General features: G+C 46.1%; 1 protein-coding gene across 2 annotated transcripts in view; it reads left to right on the forward strand.

Moving 5' to 3' along the window:
- drd4b (dopamine receptor D4b) overlaps positions 1 to 21064 on the forward strand; it is a 30857-nt gene that overhangs the window by 5566 nt on the left and 4227 nt on the right. The window contains exon 3 of one of the 2 annotated variants that reach the window (XM_036981606.2): positions 5214 to 5824. In XM_036981606.2, coding sequence (XP_036837501.2) covers positions 5214 to 5824 — 611 coding nt within the window. The remainder of the gene's footprint in view (positions 1 to 5213; positions 5825 to 21064) is intronic. The other variant, XM_090223241.1, reaches the window with a different exon arrangement.

Consider the following 21064-nt stretch of genomic DNA (forward strand, 5'->3'; position numbering starts at 1 on the left):
TTACTTTATACTGTGTGTTTCCTGTCCCAGGCTTCCTGCTGTGTAATTATCAACAGTCCCAACTAAGGGCCTCCCGGGTGGCGCAGTGGTTAAGGGTGCTGTACTGCAGCGCCAGCTGTGCCATCAGAGTCCCTGGGTTCGCGCCCAGGCTCTGTGGGGCGACGCACAATTGGCCTAGCGTCGTCCGGGTTAGGGAGGGCTTGGTCGGTAGGGATGTCCTTGTCTCATTCCGCACCAGCGACTCCTGTGGCGGGCCGGGCGCAGTGCGCGCTAACCAAGGTTGCCAGGTGCACTGTGTTTCCTCCGACACATTGGTGCGGCTGGCTTCCGGGTTTGATGCGCACTGTGTTAAGAAGCAGTGCGGCTGGTTGGGTTGTGTATCGGAGGACGCATGACTTTCAACCTTCGTCTCTCCCGAGCCCGTACGGGAGTTGTAGCAATGAGACAAGATAGTAGCTACTACAACAATTGGATACTACGAAATTGGGGAGAAAAAGGGGTAAAAAAAAACAGTCCCAACTATCTACATGGTGTCCAGTAACAATATCTGAAGCGTTAGCAGAAATACTTCAAAATGCTGCGTTGAGTCCATCTAATGAACTACTTCCTGAAACAGACTGACACGTTCCCCAACTGATGTTTGATGCATTAAAAATGTATACATTTCCATTCATAGCTAGTCAGGACGTATAGCCCGAATCTCCCTAACAGACAGACACATCTCATCTTCTACCTCCTGAGTCTCTACTTCTAACGTTGTTGACCCCTCTACCTCCTGAGTCTCTACTTCTAATGGTGTTGACCCCTCTACCTCCTGAGTCTCTACTTCTAATGGTGTTGACCCCTCTACCTCCTGAGTCTCTCTACTTCTAATGGTGTTGACCCCTCTACCTCCTGAGTCTCTACTTCTAATGGTGTTGACCCCTCTACCTCCTGAGTCTCTACTTCTAATGGTGTTGACCCCTCTACTTCTAATGGTGTTGACCCCTCTACCTACTGAGTCTCTACTTCTAATGGTGTTGACTCTCTACCTCCTGAGTCTCTACTTCTAATGGCGTTGACCCTTCTACCTCCTGAGTCTCTACTTCTAATTGTGTTGACCCCTCTACCTCCTGAGTCTCTACTTCTAATGGTGTTGACCCCTCTACCTCCTGAGTCTCTACTTCTAATGTTGTTGACCCCTCTACCTCCTGAGTCTCTCTACTTCTAATGGTGTTGACCCCTCTACCTCCTGATTCTCTCTACTTCTAATGGTGTTGACTCCTCTACCTCCTGAGTCTCTCTACTTCTAATGGTGTTGACCCTTCTACCTCCTGAGTCTCTACTTCTAATGGTGTTGACCCCTCTACCTCCTGAGTCTCTACTTCTAATGGTGTTGACCCTTCTACCTCCTGAGTCTCTCCTTCTAATGGTGTTGACCCTTCTACCTCCTGAGTCTCTACTTCTAATGGTGTTGACCCCTCTACCTCCTGAGTCTCTACTTCTAATGGTGTTGACCCCTCTACCTCCTGAGTCTCTACTTCTAATGGTGTTGACCCCTCTACCTCCTGAGTCTCTACTTCTAATGGTGTTGACCCCTCTACCTCCTGAGTCTCTACTTCTAATGGTGTTGACCCCTCTACCTCCTGAGTCTCTACTTCTAATGGTGTTGACCCCTCTACCCCCCGAGTCTCTCTACTTCTAATGGTGTTGACCCCTCTACCTCCTGAGTCTCTACTTCTAATGGTGTTGACCCCTCTACCTACTGAGTCTCTACATGTAATGGTGTTGACCCTTCTACCTCATGAGTCTCTACTTCTAATGGTGTTGACCCCTCTACCTCCTGAGTCTCTCTACTTCTAATGGTGTTGACCCCTCTACCTCCTGAGTCTCTCTACTTCTAATGGTGTTGACCCCTCTACCTCCTGAGTCTCTACTTCTAATGGTGTTGACCCTTCTACCTACTGAGTCTCTACTTCTAATGGTGTTGACTCCTCTACCTCCTGAGTCTCTACTTCTAATGGTGTTGACCCCTCTACCTACTGAGTCTCTCTACTTCTAATGGTGTTGACCCTTCTACCTCCTGAGTCTCTACTTCTAATTGTGTTGACCCCTCTACCTCCTGAGTCTCTCTACTTCTAATGGTGTTGACCCCTCTACCTCCTGAGTCTCTCTACTTCTAATGGTGTTGACCCTTCTACCTACTGAGTCTCTCTACTTCTAATGGTGTTGACCCTTCTACCTCCTGAGTCTCTACTTCTAATTGTGTTGACCCCTCTACCTCCTGAGTCTCTCTACTTCTAATGGTGTTGACCCCTCTACCTCCTGAGTCTCTCTACTTCTAATGGTGTTGACCTCTCTACCTCCTGAGTCTCTACTTCTAAAGGGTCATACTGTAGGTAAAGGGTCATACTGTAGGTAAAGGTCATACTGTAGGTAAAGGTCATACTGTAGGTAAAGAGTCATACTGTAGGTAAAGGTCATACTGTAGGTAAAGGTCATACTGTAGGTAAAGGTCATACTGTAGGTAAAGGTCCTTTGTCACTAAAGAGTCTCTAGAAGAAGATTTTACATTCGATGATCGTGATACACCTGCGCTTCATCAGACTCACCTGGACTCCATCACCTCCCTGATTACCTTCCCTATCTATGTCTCTCCCTTTGGTGCCTTCCCTATATATATGTCACTCCCTTTGGTACCTTCCCTATCTATGTCCCTCCCTTTGGTTCCTTCCCTATATATGTCCCTCCCTTTGGTTCCTTCCCTATCTATGTCCCTCCATTTGGTGCCTTCCCTATCTATGTCCCTCCCTTTGGTTCATTCCCTATCTATGTCCCTCCCTTTGGTTCCTTCCTTATATATGTCTCTCCCTTTGGTTCCTTCCCTATCTATGTCCCTCCCTTTGGTTCCTTCCCTATATATGTCCTTCCCTTTGGTTCCTTCCCTATATATGTCACTTCCTTTGGTTCCTTCCCTATATATGTCCCTCCCTTTGGTTCCTTCCCTATATATGTCCCTCCATTTGGTGCCTTCCCTATATATATGTCACTCCCTTTGGTTCCTTCTCTATATATGTCTCTCCCTTTGGTTCCTTCCCTATATATGTCTCTCTCTTTGGTTCCTTCCCTATATATGTCCCTCCATTTGGTTCCTTCCCTATATATGTCACTCCCTTTGGTTCCTTCCCTATATATGTCCCTCCCTATGGTTCCTTCCCTATATATGTCCCTCTCTTTGGTTCCTGCCCTATATAAGTCCCTCCCTTTGGTTCCTTCCCTATATATGTCCCTCCCTTTGGTTCCTTCCCTATATATGTCACTCCCTTTGGTTCCTTCCCTATATATGTCACTCCCTTTGGTTCCTTCCCTATCTATGTCCCTCCCTTTGGTTCCTTCCCTATATATGTCCCTCCCTTTGGTTCCTTCCCTATATATGTCTCTCCCTTTGGTTCCTTCCCTATCTATGTCCCTCCTTTGGTTCCTTCCCTATATATGTCCCTCCCTTTGGTCCCTTCCCTATATATGTCTCTCCCTTTGGTTCCTTCCCTATCTATGTCCCTCCCTTTGGTTCCTTCCCTATCTATGTCCCTCCCTTTGGTTCCTTCCCTATCTATGTCCCTCCCTTTGGTTCCTTCCCTATATATGTCCCTCCCTTTGGTTCCTTCCCTATCTATGTCCCTCCCTTTGGTTCCTTCCCTATCTATATCCCTCCCTTTGGTTCCTTCCCTATCTATGTCCCTCCCTTTGGTTCCTTCCCTATATATGTCCCTCCCTTTGGTTTCTTCCCTATATATGTCTCTCCCTTTGGTTCCTTCCCTATATATGTCAATCCCCTTGGTTCCTTCCCTATATATGTCCCTCCCTTTGGTTCCTTCCCTATATATGTCCCTCCCTTTGGTTCCTTCCCTATATATGTCCCTCCCTTTGGTTCCTTCCCTATATATGTCCCTCCCATTGGTTCCATCCCTATATATGTCTCTCCCTATGGTTCCTTCCCTATATATGTCCCTCTCTTTGGTTCCTTCCCCAGGCATTATTGTTTCTGTTCCAGTGTCATGTCTGTGTGTTGTTTGTGTTTCTTGTTTTGTATTTAGTTGCATTTATTTATTAAAACACTCCCTCCCTGAACTTGCTTCCCGACTCTCAGCGTACTCATTACTCTGCCACTGTGTACTCATTACTCTGCCACTGTGTACTCTCTGTTTAGGGCCAAATAGCATTCTAGTTTGCTCTGTTTTTTTGTTAATTCTTTCCAATGTGTTAGGTAATTATATTTTTGTTTTCTCATGATTTGTTTGGGTCTAATTGTGCTGCTGTCCTGGGGCTCTGTGGGGTGTGTTTGTGTTTGTGAACAGAGCCCCAGGACCAGCTTGCTTAGGGGACTCTTCTCCAGGTTCATCTCTCTGTAGGTGATGGCTTTGTTATGGAAGGTTTGGGAATCGCTTCCTTTTAGGTAGAATTTAACGGCTCTTTTCTGGATTTTGATAATTAGTGGGTATCGGCCTAATTCTGCTCTGCATGCATTATTTGGTGTTCTACGTTGTACATGGAGGATATTTTTGCAGAATTCTGCGTGCAGAGTCTCAATTTGGTGTCTGTCTTTCCTGTGGAAATAAATGTTAGTTTTTTTGCCAATTTTAACTGCGCACTTGTTTGTGTACATGCATTTTATAATGTCGGATGTTCTTCCCCCAACACCACTTTCCATTCATTTGTACAACCCTCATGCCAAATTGAGTCAAGCTTTTTTGAAATCAACAAAGTACGAGAGAACTTTACATGTTTGTTTGTCAATTAGGGTGTGCAGGGTGAATACGTGGTCTGTCGTACGGTCATTTGGTTTTAAAAAAAAGCCCATTTGACGTTTGCTCAGTACATTCTTTTTGCTGAGGGAGGAAATGTACACATCTGGTGTTAATGATAATGCAGAGGTTTTTCCCAAGGTTGCTGTTGACGCATATCCCACGGTAGTTATTGGGTTCAAATTTGTCTCCACTTTTGTGGATTGGGGTGATCAGTCCTTGGTTCCAAATATTGGGGGAGATACCAGAGCTGAGGATGATGTTAAAGAGTTTAATAATAGCCAAATTGAGCTTGTGGTCTGTATATTTCATCATTTCATTTAGGAAACCATCAACACCACAGGCCTTTTTGGGTTGGAGGATTTGTATTTTGTCCTGTAGTTCATTCCATGTAAATGTAATTCTCTCTCTCACTCACCCCCTTTCCCTCAGGTTCATTGCCGTGTCAATCCCTCTGAACTACAACAGGAAGCACGTTGACCAGCGTCAGATCATCCTGCTGTCAGGCACCTGGCTCATAGCCCTGGCCGTGGCCTCCCCAGTCATGTTGGGTATCAACAACATCCCACACCGGGACCCCACCGAGTGTAAACTGGAAGATGACAACTACGTGATTTACTCCTCTGTCTGCTCCTTCTTCATCCCCTGTCCCATCATGCTCCTCCTCTACTTCGGCATGTTCCAGGGCCTGAAGAGGTGGGAGGAGGCGCGCAAGGCCAAGCTGAGGAACAGCATCCAGACATGCAGGAAGCTTCAGCATGCAGCCGCAGCCGCCGCCATGCCGACCTCAGGGACCATCCCCGGGCCGCTGCCCATGCCCCTGCCCAGGATCATCGAGAGGGACCTGGCTCAGGCCCGGCTGGGGCTGGAGGATACCGATGACTATCTGCAGCCAGACTGCCCCCCGTTCCCCTCGGCGTACAGGGAGAGGATCAGCTCCGTGCCGTCTATCTCCTACCAGCAGAAGCCGCCGCAGAAGAGGAAGCGAGCCAAGATCAACGGCAGGGAGAGGAAGGCCATGAGGGTTCTTCCAGTTGTGGTGGGTAAGTGCCACAGATTAAAGTTACAGACTTGTCAAAAAGTTGTCAAAAAACTCACAAAAGGCTCCCCTGACTTGTCAAAAACGAATAAGTTCCCCTCAAACCTGTCAAAAACTTACAAAGGTTTCCTTCAAACTTCCGAGTCAGAGTCCTATGAGTCCAGAATCAAGTTTCAAGTGTTTGTGACTGTCCCCATCTCTGCTTCTCCCCCTTTCTCTTTTCTACTGAGGGCTCATAGGGTAGGTTCTACTGAGGCCTCATAGGGTAGGTTCTACTGAGGGCTCATAGGGTAGGTTCTACTGAGGCCTCATAGGGTAGGTTCTACTGAGGCCTCATAGGGTAGGTTCTACTGAGGGCTCATAGGGTAGGTTCTACTGAGGGCACATAGGGTAGGTTCTACTGAGGGCTCATAGGGTAGGTTCTACTGAGGGCTCATAGGGTAGGTTCTACTGAGGGCTCATAGGGTAGGTTCTACTGAGGGCTCATAGGGTAGGTTCTACTGAGGGCTCATAGGGTAGGTTCTACTGAGGCCTCATAGGGTAGGTTCTACTGAGGGCTCATAGGGTAGGTTCTACTGAGGCCTCATAGGGTAGGTTCTACTGAGGGCTCATAGGGTAGGTTCTACTGAGGGCTCATAGGGTAGGTTCTACTGAGGCCTCATAGGGTAGGTTCTACTGAGGGCTCATAGGGTAGGTTCTACTGAGGGCTCATAGGGTAGGTTCTACTGAGGGCTCATAGGGTAGGTTCTACTGAGGCCTCATAGGGTAGGTTCTACTGAGGCCTCATAGGGTAGGTTCTACTGAGGGCTCATAGGGTAGGTTCTACTGAGGGCTCATAGGGTAGGTTCTACTGAGGGCTCATAGGGTAGGTTCTAACTGGTCGTGATTAGACCTGGTTCAAATGCATGTTTTGGGTTCATACTGTATAAACCCCTTATGGCTGGCCTCAAAGCACACATTGCTTTCTCCAACGGCTTAAATAAAATAAAAAATGAAATATATAATTAAAACACACACGTTGGGAGCCCTAAAAGCTAGACTAGACAGTCACTATCAGATAGTACTGGGAACCGGTTCTCCAGTTATAATGACAGGCTACATTTATAAAATGATGAAAGTATTGTGTTTCCAGCTTCTGATTCACTGACCTGCTTAATGGAGGATAACGTTCATCAAACCAGAACCTGGAAACTGATAGAAATGTTAAATCATGAGATGAAGTGATGAAAAGGATAAAATACCCAGCAGGCCGTGCTGGTTGAAAGGATGTCATCCAGTTTGGTCCACTGGGAGAGTATTGTGTTTCTCTGGAGTCACACTGACCTGGACATTGATTAAGGGGGCCGTAACGGTTTAAATGGAAATGATGCAGTGATATACCTCGGGGGAATTCTCCATCTCTCATTTCTGAACTTATTCACTTTTGGCCACAGCGTCATCATTCATGAATAATTTGAGGTGGTTGAGTCATTTTCTCAGTGTCAGGCTGATATGAGGTGCATTTTTAATGAAACATGCACTATGTTTGAGTGGTGGATGCTGGTGGCACATCCTTCATCTTCATCGGTGAGAGAAAAACAACAAAAAACCCTTCTATAAAAAAAGGTGCTGTGTCCTGCAGTGCTCTCATGGCTTCCTGATCCGTCACAATGAACTGCTTCACACTTTTCAAAAGAATTTCAGAAAGAGGTCATTTGGCTGTTCTAATAGGAGAACTCTTTGGAATAACCTTTTTTTGGGGGTTCCGGGTAGAACCCTCTGTGAAAAAAAAGGGTTCTACATGGAACCCAAAGGGTTCTGCTTGGAATAGGACAACCAAATATCATTTTTTTTTAGGTAGAACGGTAAGTGTGGTGTGCCTACTGCCATGTGCTACTTTTATTTTTAAATGATTAATGGGAGAAACGACCTTTCTAATGTACAGTGAATGCTACAGTGTTGACAGCAGATACACAGCTTGTTAGGAAAATACAGAATGCTACAGTGTTGACAGCAGATACACAGCTTGTTAGGAAAATACAGAATGCTACAGTGTTGACAGCAGATACACAGCTTGTTAGGAAAATACAGAATGCTACAGTGTTGACAGCAGATACACAGCTTGTTAGGAAAATACAGAATTCTACAGGGTTGACAGCAGATACACAGCTTGTTAGGAAAATACAGAATTCTACAGGGTTGACAGCAGATACACAGCTTGTTAGGAAAATACAGAATGCTACAGTGTTGACAGCAGATACACAGCTTGTTAGGAGAATACAGAATGCTACAGTGTTGACAGCAGATACACAGCTTGTTAGGAAAATACAGAATGCTACAGTGTTGACAGCAGATACACAGCTTGTTAGGAAAATGCTACAGTGTTGACAGCAGATACACAGCTTGTTAGGAAAATACAGAATGCTACAGTGTTGACAGCAGATACACAGCTTGTTAGGAAAATGCTACAGTGTTGACAGCAGATACACAGCTTGTTAGGAAAATACAGAATGCTACAGTGTTGACAGCAGATACACAGCTTGTTAGGAAAATACAGAATGCTACAGTGTTGACAGCAGATACACAGCTTGTTAGGAAAATGCTACAGTGTTGACATCAGATACACAGCTTGTTAGGAAAATGCTACAGTGTTGACAGCAGATACACAGCCTTTTAGGAAAATACAGAATGCTACAGGGTTAACAGCAGATACACAGCTTGTTAGGAAAAAGCTACAGTGTTGACAGCAGATACACAGCTTGTTAGGAAAAAGCTACAGTGTTGACAGCAGATACACAGCTTGTTAGGAAAAAGCTACAGTGTTGACAGCAGATACACAGCTTGTTAGGAAAATGTTACAGTGTTGACATCAGATACACAGCTTGTTAGGAAAATACAGAATGCTACAGGGTTGACAGCAGATACACAGCTTGTTAGGAAAAAGCTACAGTGTTGACAGCAGATACACAGCTTGTTAGGAAAAAGCTACAGTGTTGACTGCAGATACACAGCTTGTTAGGAAAATACAGAATGCTACAGTGTTGACAGCAGATACACAGCTTGTTAGGAAAATACAGAATGCTACAGGGTTGACAGCAGATACACAGCTTGTTAGGAAAATACAGAATGCTACAGTGTTGACAGCAGATACACAGCTTGTTAGGAGAATACAGAATGCTACAGTGTTGACAGCAGATACACAGCCTGTTAGGAAAATACAGAATGCTACAGGGTTGACAGCAGATACACAGCTTGTTAGGAAAATACAGAATGCTACAGTGTTGACAGCAGATACACAGCTTGTTAGGAAAATACAGAATGCTACAGTGTTGACAGCAGATACACAGCTTGTTAGGAAAAAGCTACAGTGTTGACAGCAGATACACAGCTTGTTAGGAAAATACAGAATGCTACAGGGTTGACAGCCGATACACAGCTTGTTAGGAAAATACAGAATGCTACAGTGTTGACAGCAGATACACAGCTTGTTAGGAGAATACAGAATGCTACAGTGTTGACAGCAGATACACAGCCTGTTAGGAAAATACAGAATGCTACAGGGTTGACAGCAGATACACAGCTTGTTAGGAAAATACAGAATGCTACAGTGTTGACAGCAGATACACAGCTTGTTAGGAAAATACAGAATGCTACAGGGTTGACAGCAGATACACAGCTTGTTAGGAAAATACAGAATGCTACAGTGTTGACAGCAGATACACAGCTTGTTAGGAAAATACAGAATGCTACAGGGTTGACAGCAGATACACAGCTTGTTAGGAAAATACAGAATGCTACAGTGTTGACAGCAGATACACAGCTTGTTAGGAAAATACAGAATGCTACAGTGTTGACAGCAGATACACAGCCTGTTAGGAAAATACAGAATGCTACAGGGTTGACAGCAGATACACAGCTTGTTATGAAAATACAGAATGCTACAGTGTTGACAGCAGATACACAGCTTGTTAGGAAAATACAGAATGCTACAGGGTTGACAGCAGATACACAGCTTGTTAGGAAAATACAGAATGCTACAGTGTTGACAGCAGATACACAGCCTGTTAGGAAAATACAGAATGCTACAGTGTTTACAGCAGATACACAGCTTGTTAGGAAAATACAGAATGCTACAGTGTTTACAGAAGATACACAGCTTGTTAGGAAAAAGCTACAGTGTTGACTGCAGATACACAGCTTGTTAGGAAAATGCTACAGTGTTGACAGCAGATACACAGCTTGTTAGGAAAATGCAGAATGCTACAGTGTTGACAGCAGATACACAGCTTGTTAGGAAAATACAGAATGCTACAGTGTTGACAGCAGATACACAGCTTGTTAGGAAAATGCTACAGTGTTGACAGCAGATGCTAAATTATTATGCACTATTCATCAATAATGAAAAGTTATTGATAAGCAACTACATGTTGTCGGCAAGCAACACAAAACAAAAGGTCAAACAGGTTAAAAACATTTACTAATCAAATCATACCAAAAGGTCATCAAACCCAGCCCATAGCTAATAGACCTAGGAGGCTGTATTTACTAAACCCAAATTAGGAAAGCCCTTGGACATCAGTAGCATCTTATCGGAGAAACTGATGACGAGGGACTACACTTTATCATGTAGGCTCCTGTAGACTTCCCAGGCAACATAACTAAGGTAAAGGTTTGTGGTCATCAGACGTTAGGTCTGACAGAAGGTCTGTAGTCATCAGATGCTAGGTCTGACAGGAGGTCTGTATTAATCAGATGCTAGATCTGACAGAAGGTCTGTAGACAGGTCTGTAGTCATCAGATGCTAGGTCTGACAGAAGGTATGTAGTCATCAGATGCTAGGTCTGACAGAAGGTCTGTAGTCATCAGATGCTAGGTCTGACAGAAGGTCTGTAGTCATCAGATGCTAGATCTGACAGAAGGTCTGTAGTCATCAGATGCTAGGTCTGACAGAAGGTCTGTAGTCATCAGATGCTAGGTCTGACAGAAGGTCTGTAGTCATCAGATGCTAGGTCTGACAGAAGGTCTGTAGTCATCAGATGCTAGGTCTGACAGAAGGTCTGTAGTCATCAGATGCTAGGTCTGACAGAAGGTCTGTAGTCATCAGATGCTAGATCTGACAGAAGGTCTGTTAGACAGAAGGTCTGTAGGCATCAGACGCTAGGTATAACAGAATGTCTGTTAGACAGGTCTGTAGTCATCAGAAGCTAGGTCTGACAGAAGGTCTGTAGTCATCAGATGCTAGGTCTAACAGAAGGTCTGTAGTCATCAGATGCTAGATCTGACAGAAATCAAATCAAATCAAATCAAATGTATTTATATAGCCCTTCGTACATCAGCTGATATCTCAAAGTGCTGTACAGAAACCCAGCCTAAAACCCCAAACAGCAAGCAATGCAGGTGTAGAAGCACGTGGCTAGGAAAAACTTCCTAGAAAGGCCAAAACCTAGGAAGAAACCTAGAGAGGAACCAGGCTATGTGGGGTGGCCAGTCCTCTTCTGGCTGTGCCGGGTGGAGATTATAACAAAACATGGTCAAGATGTTCAAATGTTCATAGATGATCAGCATGGTCGAATAATAATAAGGCAGAATAGTTGAAACTGGAGCAGCAGCACAGTCAGGTGGACTGGGGACAGCAAGGAGTCATCATGTCAGGTATTCCTGGGGCATGGTCCTAGGGCTCAGGTCCTCCGAGAGAGAGAAAGAAAGAGAGAATTAGAGAGAGCATATGTGGGATGGCCAGTCCTCTTCTGGCTGTGCCGGGTGGAGATTATAACAGAACATGGCCATGATGTCAGATCTAGCATCTGATGACTACAGACCTTCTGTCAGACCTAGCATCTGATGACTACAGAAGGTCTGTAGTCATCAGATGCTAGGTCTGACAGAAGGTCTGTAGTCATCAGATGCTAGATCTGACAGAAGGTCTGTTAGACAGAAGGTCTGTAGGCATCAGACGCTAGGTATAACAGAATGTCTGTTAGACAGGTCTGTAGTCATCAGATGCTAGGTCTGACAGAAGGTCTGTAGTCATCAGATGCTAGGTCTAACAGAAGGTCTGTAGTCATGAGATGCTAGGTCTGACAGAAGGTATATAGTCATCAGATGCTAGGTCTGACAGAAGGTCTGTAGTCATCAGATGCTAGATCTGACAGAAGGTCTGTTAGACAGAAGGTCTGTAGGCATCAGACGCTAGGTATAACAGAAGGTCTGTTAGACAGAAGGTCTGTAGTCATCAGACGCTAGGTCTGACAGAAGGTCTATAGTCATCAGATGCTAGGTTTAACAGAAGGTCTGTAGTCATCAGACACTAGGTCTGACAGAAGGTCTGTAGTCATCAGATGCTAGGTCTAACAGAAGGTCTGTAGTCATCAGATGCTAGGTCTGACAGAAGGTCTGTAGTCATCAGATGCTAGATCTGACAGAAGGTCTGTTAGACAGAAGGTCTGTAGGCATCAGACGCTAGGTATAACAGAATGTCTGTTAGACAGGTCTGTAGTCATCAGATGCTAGGTCTGACAGAAGGTCTGTAGTCATCAGATGCTAGGTCTAACAGAAGGTCTGTAGTCATGAGATGCTAGGTCTGACAGAAGGTCTATAGTCATCAGATGCTAGGTCTGACAGAAGGTCTGTAGTCATCAGATGCTAGATCTGACAGAAGGTCTGTTAGACAGAAGGTCTGTAGGCATCAGACGCTAGGTATAACAGAAGGTCTGTTAGACAGAAGGTCTGTAGTCATCAGACGCTAGGTCTGACAGAAGGTCTATAGTCATCAGATGCTAGGTTTAACAGAAGGTCTGTAGTCATCAGACACTAGGTCTGACAGAAGGTCTGTAGTCATCAGATGCTAGGTCTAACAGAAGGTCTGTAGTCATCAGATGCTAGGTCTGACAGAAGGTATGTAGTCATCAGATGCTAGGTCTGACAGAAGGTCTGTAGTCATCAGATGCTAGGTCTGACAGAAGGTCTGTAGTCATCAGATGCTAGGTCTGAAAGAAGGTCTGTAGTCATCAGATGCTAGGTCTGACAGAAGGTCTGTAGTCATCAGATGCTAGGTCTGACAGAAGGTCTGTAGTCATCAGATGCTAGGTCTGACAGAAGGTCTGTAGTCATCAGATGCTAGATCTGACAGAAGGTCTGTAGTCATCAGATGCTAGGTCTGACAGAAGGTCTGTAGTCATCAGATGCTAGGTCTGACAGAAGGTCTGTAGTCATCAGATGCTAGGTCTGACAGAAGGTCTGTAGACATCAGATGCTAGGTCTGACAGAAGGTCTGTAGTCATCAGATGCTAGGTCTGACAGAAGGTCTGTAGTCATCAGATGCTAGGTCTAACAGAAGGTCTGTAGTCATGAGATGCTAGGTCTGACAGAAGGTCTATAGTCATCAGATGCTAGGTCTGACAGAAGGTCTGTAGTCATCAGATGCTAGATCTGACAGAAGGTCTGTTAGACAGAAGGTCTGTAGGCATCAGACGCTAGGTATAACAGAAGGTCTGTTAGACAGAAGGTCTGTAGTCATCAGACGCTAGGTCTGACAGAAGGTCTATAGTCATCAGATGCTAGGTTTAACAGAAGGTCTGTAGTCATCAGACACTAGGTCTGACAGAAGGTCTGTAGTCATCAGATGCTAGGTCTAACAGAAGGTCTGTAGTCATCAGATGCTAGGTCTGACAGAAGGTCTGTAGTCATCAGATGCTAGATCTGACAGAAGGTCTGTTAGACAGAAGGTCTGTAGGCATCAGACGCTAGGTATAACAGAATGTCTGTTAGACAGGTCTGTAGTCATCAGATGCTAGGTCTAACAGAAGGTCTGTAGTCATGAGATGCTAGGTCTGACAGAAGGTCTATAGTCATCAGATGCTAGGTCTGACAGAAGGTCTGTAGTCATCAGATGCTAGATCTGACAGAAGGTCTGTTAGACAGAAGGTCTGTAGGCATCAGACGCTAGGTATAACAGAAGGTCTGTTAGACAGAAGGTCTGTAGTCATCAGACGCTAGGTCTGACAGAAGGTCTATAGTCATCAGATGCTAGGTTTAACAGAAGGTCTGTAGTCATCAGACACTAGGTCTGACAGAAGGTCTGTAGTCATCAGATGCTAGGTCTAACAGAAGGTCTGTAGTCATCAGATGCTAGGTCTGACAGAAGGTATGTAGTCATCAGATGCTAGGTCTGACAGAAGGTCTGTAGTCATCAGATGCTAGGTCTGACAGAAGGTCTGTAGTCATCAGATGCTAGGTCTGACAGAAGGTCTGTAGTCATCAGATGCTAGGTCTGACAGAAGGTCTGTAGTCATCAGATGCTAGGTCTGACAGAAGGTCTGTAGTCATCAGATGCTAGATCTGACAGAAGGTCTGTAGTCATCAGATGCTAGGTCTGACAGAAGGTCTGTAGTCATCAGATGCTAGGTCTGACAGAAGGTCTGTAGTCATCAGATGCTAGGTCTGACAGAAGGTCTGTAGACATCAGATGCTAGGTCTGACAGAAGGTCTGTAGACATAAGATGCTAGGTCTGACAGAAAGTCTGTAGACATCAGGTGCTAGGTCTGACAGAAGGTCTGTAGACATCAGATGCTAGGTCTGACAGAAGGTCTGTAGACATCAGATGCTAGGTCTGACAGAAGGTCTGTAGACATCAGATGCTAGGTCTGACAGAAGGTCTGTTAGACAGGTCTGTAGTCATCAGATGCTAGGTCTGACAGAAGGTCTGTAGACATCAGATGCTAGGTCTGACAGAAGGTCTGTAGACATCAGATGCTAGGTCTGACAGAAGGTCTGTTAGACAGGTCTGTAGTCATCAGATGCTAGGTCTGACAGAAGGTCTGTAGACATCAGATGCTAGGTCTGACAGAAGATCTGTAGACATCAGATGCTAGGTCTGACAGAAGGTCTGTTAGACAGGTCTGTAATCATCAGATGCTAGGTCTAATAGAAGGTCTGTAGACATCAGATGCTAGGTCTGACAGAAGGTCTGTAGACATCAGATGCTAGGTCTGACAGAAGGTCTGTAGACCTATTAGAAGTGTGACTTTAGGCCACCGTTCTCTACCTGACTAAGTTTAGCTTAAAGCCTTCAATCCAGACATTATGTACCACTTTGGATCGTCTTAACCCCACGACACACATGACCACAGGTTTAAGTATAGATGTGCCTACTGATTCGTTCACGGCTTCAACTAATGAGCAGAAACAGATGGAAGTGTTGAGGAGAGTTAAATGTCTTCATTAGTCTCCAGCCAGACTGACGGATGTTCCTCTCTGTCTTTGGTCATCTATGTGGGAGACCATGTGGGTGGGTTGGTGACTCATTACACAGATAGTCATTTCACAGTACCATGCCCAATCCAAACATAATGTGGATATTGTCAGCAAAAGTTCCAGAAACTATGATTGTGATCTGCGTAATCAGGTCAGCTCTGTACAAGCTTGGTTTGCTTCAGCAGTGTGAAAAGCCCATCTGCGTTTCTAATAAACAAACAGAGTTTAAAGTAAGAACAAACAAAAAAGAATCGCTGCTGTTCAACAGATCAGGGTAGCCTAGTGGTTAGAGTGGAGGGGCGGCAGGGTAGACTAGTGGTTAGAGCGGAGGGGCGGCAGGGTAGACTAGTGGTTAGAGCGGAGGGGCGGCAGGGTAGACTAGTGGTTAGAGTGGAGGGGCGGCAGGTAGACTAGTGGTTAGAGTGGAGGGGCGGCAGGGTAGCCTAGTGGTTAGAGTGGAGGGGCGGCAGGGTAGACTAGTGGTTAGAGTGGAGGGGCGGCAGGGTAGACTAGTGGTTAGAGTGGAGGGGCGGCAGGGTAGCCTAGTGGTTAGAGTGGAGGGGCGGCAGGGTAGACTAGTGGTTAGAGTGGAGGGGCGGTAGGGTAGACTAGTGGTTAGAGTGGAGGGGTGGAGGGGCGGCAGCGTAGCCTAGTGGTTAGAGTGGAGGGGCGGCAGGGTAGACTAGTGGTTAGAGTGGAGGGGCGGCAGGGTAGACTAGTGGTTAGAGTGGAGGGGCGGTAGGGTAGACTAGTGGTTAGAGTGGAGGGGCGGCAGCGTAGACTAGTGGTTAGAGTGGAGGGGCGGTAGGGTAGACTAGTGGTTAGAGTGGAGGGGTGGAGGGGCGGCAGCGTAGCCTAGTGGTTAGAGTGGAGGGGCGGCAGGGTAGACTAGTGGTTAGAGTGGAGGGGCGGCAGGGTAGACTAGTGGTTAGAGTGGAGGGGCGGTAGGGTAGACTAGTGGTTAGAGTGGAGGGGCGGCAGCGTAGACTAGTGGTTAGAGTGGAGGGGCGGTAGGGTAGACTAGTGGTTAGAGTGGAGGGGTGGAGGGGCGGCAGCGTAGCCTAGTGGTTAGAGTGGAGGGGCGGCAGGGTAGACTAGTGGTTAGAGTGGAGGGGCGGCAGGGTAGACTAGTGGTTAGAGTGGAGGGGCGGCAGGGTAGACTAGTGGTTAGAGTGGGGGGGCGGTAGGGTAGACTAGTGGTTAGAGTGGAGGGGTGGAGGGGCGGCAGGGTAGCCTAGTGGTTAGAGTGGAGGGGCGGCAGCGTAGCCTAGTGGTTAGAGTGGAGGGGCGGCAGCGTAGCCTAGTGGTTAGAGTGGAGGGCCGGCAGCGTAGCCTAGTGTTTAGAGTGGAGGGGCGGCAGGGTAGCCTAGTGGTTAGAGTGGAGGGGCGGCAGGGTAGCCTAGTGGTTAGAGTGGAGGGGCGGCAGGGTAGCCTAGTGGTTAGAGTGGAGTGGCGGCAGGGTAGACTAGTGGTTAGAGTGGAGGGCCGGCAGGGTAGCCTAGTGGTTAGAGTGGAGGGGAGGCAGGTAGCCTAGTGGTTAGAGTGGAGGGGTGGCAGGGTAGACTAGTGGTTAGAGTGGAGGGGCGGCAGGTAGCCTAGTGGTTAGAGTGGAGGGGCGGCAGGGTAGCCTAGTGGTTAGAGTGGAGGGGTGGCAGGGTAGCCTAGTGGTTAGAGTGGAGGGGCGGCAGGGTAGCCTAGTGGTTAGAGTGGAGGGGCGGCAGGGTAGACTAGTGGTTAGAGTGGAGGGGCGGCAGGGTAGACTAGTGGTTGGACTAGTAACCGGAAGGTTGCAAGTTCAAACCCCCGAGCTGACAAGGTACAAATCTGTCGTTCTGCCCCTGAACAGGCAGTTAACCCGCTGTTCCTAGGCCGTCATTGAAAATAAGAATTTGTTCTTAACTAACTGACTTGCCTAGTTAAATTAAAATAAATATAAAATATATTTTTTAAAACAGATCAGGGTTGTTTTCCAGCTGACTTTGAATTGAAGTTGATCCTTAAATTTGATCGTGTCCCAGGACAGGAGGCAGTTGGTATCAGGTAACACTCAGAGCGTCACATCAATTAGTATTAGCAGGAAACACAGTTTACCATGCAGGGCCCGCTGCTGGGGACACGACAGGCTGTCCCTCATAACACCAGGCAGTCAGTGAGGGTGGTTCCTGTTGAAGACAACACAGATCAACACCAATGTCGGCCGTCTCCACTCAGTAGATCCCCGGCTGGGTGTCAAATAGTTGGGAAATGAACAGAAAAATGTGTCTGTTCTGCGGTCAGAGACGAGGCTGTGCACGGCCGGCGTTCGTGTTGGTCTTGTTCTTTACATTGAGGGTAGACATTAAGATGTCACTGAGGGTAGTGATTCTACACGGAACGTTGGGAACATAAGAGGGGAAAGGAAGGAGAAGCATTTAGCTAATACAGACAGACAGACAGACAGACAGACAGACAGACAGGCAGGCAGGCAGGCAGGCAGACAGACAGACAGACAGACAGACAGACAGACAGACAGACAGACAGACAGACAGACAGACAGACAGACAGAAGATCCTCTCCTACTAGACAGACAGACAGACAGACAGACAGACAGACAGACAGACAGACAGACAGACAGACAGACATCAGATCCTCTCCTACTAGACAGACAGACAGACAGACAGACATCCGATCCTCTCCTACTAGACAGACAGACAGACAGACAGACAGAGAGACATCAGATCCTCTCCTACTAGACAGACAGACAGACAGACAGACAGACAGACAGACAGACAGACAGACAGACAGACAGACAGACAGACAGACAGACAGACATCCTCTATTTTTCCTCTTTGGCAACAACACTTATTCTGTCGAAGGGTTAAAGGACAGACAATTTTCTGTTTCCAATTTGTAAAAAGCATTTGTTGACTGTAATTGTTTGATTGCTTTATGGGGAAGCTCAATAAGGAAGCTCAATAAGGAAGCTCAATAAGGAATAGGGAAGCTCAATAAGGAAGCTCAATAAGGAAGGAGCACAGAATCCTTCCAGGGGTGCTCCGGATGAGTTAGGGACTGGCAAGCAGGGTTCAAATGACCCAGTGGAAATTGGAAACATTTATGAAGGTTAATCCAACTGACATTTTGGGATGTTCTAGGGGGGTGCCCATACTCTCTAGGGCGTGCCCGACATATCTTGGGGGTGTCTGACATCAAAGTGTTTGACTTGTGGGGGGGGTCCACATCGATATTAAAATGATCACCCCCGTTTATGCATGGAGATGAAGACAGACTGTCCCTTAAGAGTAAAGTCTCTCCAGATGAAGACAGACTGTCTCTCCAGACGAAGACAGACTGTCTCTTAATTAAGAGTATAGTATCTCCAGAGGAAGACAGACTGTCTCTTAATTAAGAGTAACGTCTCTCCAGAGGAAGACAGACTGTCTCTTAATTAAGAGTATAGTATCTCCAGAGGAAGACAGACTGTCTCTTAATTAAGAGTATAGTATCTCCAGAGGAAGACAGACTGTCTCTTAATTAAGAGTATAGTATCTCCAGAGGAAGACAGACTGTCTCTTAATTAAGAGTATAGTATCTCCAGAGGAAGACAGACTGTCTCTTAATTAAGAGTATAGTATCTCCAGAGGAAGACAGACTGTCTCTTAATTAAGAGTATAGTATCTCCAGAGGAAGACAGACTGTCTCTTAATTAAGAGTAAAGTCTCTCCAGAGGAAGACAGACTGTCTCTTAATTAAGAGTAACGTCTCTCCAGAGGAAGACAGACTGTCTCTTAATTAAGAGTATAGTATCTCCAGAGGAAGACAGACTGTCTCTTAAGAGTAAAGTCTCTCCAGAGGAAGACAGACTGTCTCTTAATTAAGAGTATAGTATCTCCAGAGGAAGACAGACTGTCTCTTAAGAGTAAAGTCTCTCCAGAGGAAGACAGACTGTCTCTTAAGAGTAAAGTCTCTCCAGAGGAAGACAGACTGTCTCTTAATTAAGAGTAAAGTCTCTCCAGAGGAAGACAGACTGTCTCTTAAGAGTAAAGTCTCTCCAGAGGAAGACAGACTGTCTCTTAATTAAGAGTATAGTATCTCCAGAGGAAGACAGACTGTCTCTTAATTGAGTATAGTATCTCCAGAGGAAGACAGACTGTCTCTTAATTAAGAGTAACGTCTCTCCAGAGGAAGACAGACTGTCTCTTAATTAAGAGTAACGTCTCTCCAGAGGAAGACAGACTGTCTCTTAATTAAGAGTAACGTCTCTCCAGAGGAAGACAGACTGTCTCTTAATTAAGAGTATAGTATCTCCAGAGGAAGACAGACTGTCTCTTAATTAAGAGTATATTATCTCCAGAGGAAGACAGACTGTCTCTTAATTAAGAGTATAGTATCTCCAGAGGAAGACAGACTGTCTCTTAAGAGTAAAGTCTCTCCAGATGAAGACAGACTGTCTCTCCAGAGGAAGACAGACTGTCTCTTAATTAAGAGTAAAGTCTCTCTAGATGAAGACAGACTGTCTCTTAAGAGTAAAGTCTCTCCAGATGAAGACAGACTGTCTCTCCAGAGGAAGACAGACTGTCTCTTAATTAAGAGTAAAGTCTCTCTAGATGAAGACAGACTGTCTCTTAAGAGTAAAGTCTCTCTAGATGAAGACAGACTCTCTTAAGAGTAAAGTCTCTCCAGAGGAAGACAGACTGTCTCTTAATTAAGAGTAACGTCTCTCCAGAGGAAGACAGACTGTCTCTTAATTAAGAGTAACGTCTCTCCAGAGGAAGACAGACTGTCTCTTAATTAAGAGTATAGTATCTCCAGAGGAAGACAGACTGTCTCTTAATTAAGAGTAAAGTCTCTCCAGAGGAAGACAGACTGTCTCTTAAGAGTAAAGTCTCTCCAGAGGAAGACAGACTGTCTCTTAAGAGTAAAGTCTCTCCACCTCCCAGAGAGTTGAGGGTATAAATTCAGCCCCTCGTCCAATGAACACCTAACCAATGAATCATACAACGCATGGAGACACTCCAGACAAATGGCTTCTATCTACTGTCAGTTGCCTCTTGATTAAGTGTCCAGGGAAGCTCTGATTCACAGCTGTAGGTGGTTGGTGGGTCTTGATTAAGTGTCTGTCCAGGGAAGCTCTGATTCACAGCTGTAGGTGGTTGGTGGGTCTTGATTAAGTGTCTGGCCAGGGAAGCTCTGATTCACAGCTGTAGGTGGTTGGTGGGTCTTGATTAAGTGTCTGTCCAGGGAAGCTCTGATTCACAGCTGTAGGTGGTTGGTGGGTCTTGATTAAGTGTCTGTCCAGGGAAGCTCTGATTCACAGCTGTAGGTGGTTGGTGGTCTTGATCAAGTGTCTGTCCAGGGAAGCTCTGATTCACAGCTGTAGGTGGTTGGTGGGTCTTGATCAAGTGTCTGGCCAGGGAAGCTCTGATTCACAGCTGTAGGTGGTTGGTGGGTCTTGGTTAAGTGTCTGTCCAGGGAAGCTCTGATCCACAGCTGTAGGTGGTTGGTGGGTCTTGATTAAGTGTCTGGCCAGGGAAGCTCTGATTCACAGCTGTAGGTGGTTGGTGGGTCTTGATTAAGTGTCTGGCCAGGGAAGCTCTGATTCACAGCTGTAGGTGGTTGGTGGGTCTTGATTAAGTGTCAAGGTAAGCTCTGATTCACAGCTATAGGTGGTTGGTGGGTCTTGATTAAGTGTCCAGGGAAGCTCTGATTCACAGCTGTAGGTGGTTGGTGGGTCTTGATTAAGTGTCCAGGGAAGCTCTGATTCACAGCTGTAGGTGGTTGGTGGGTCTTGATTAAGTGTCTGGCCAGGGAAGCTCTGATTCACAGCTGTAGAGGGAAACTAAGCTTATTAGGTTGCAGTATCAGTTCCAGAGGGAGGAAGAGCTTCCCTGTTCAGGAGCTGGTACTACCTAGATTATATCCCAAATAGCAGCCTATTCCCTATTTAAGTGCACTACTTTTGTCCAGAGGTTTATGACGGTTCTAGTCAAAAGTAGTGCACTACATAGGGAATAGGGTACAGTTTTAGGGCGC

This window comes from Oncorhynchus mykiss, chromosome 26, assembly GCF_057628025.1.
Source record: "Oncorhynchus mykiss isolate SJ-2025 chromosome 26, ASM5762802v1, whole genome shotgun sequence".
NCBI lineage: Eukaryota > Metazoa > Chordata > Actinopteri > Salmoniformes > Salmonidae > Oncorhynchus > Oncorhynchus mykiss.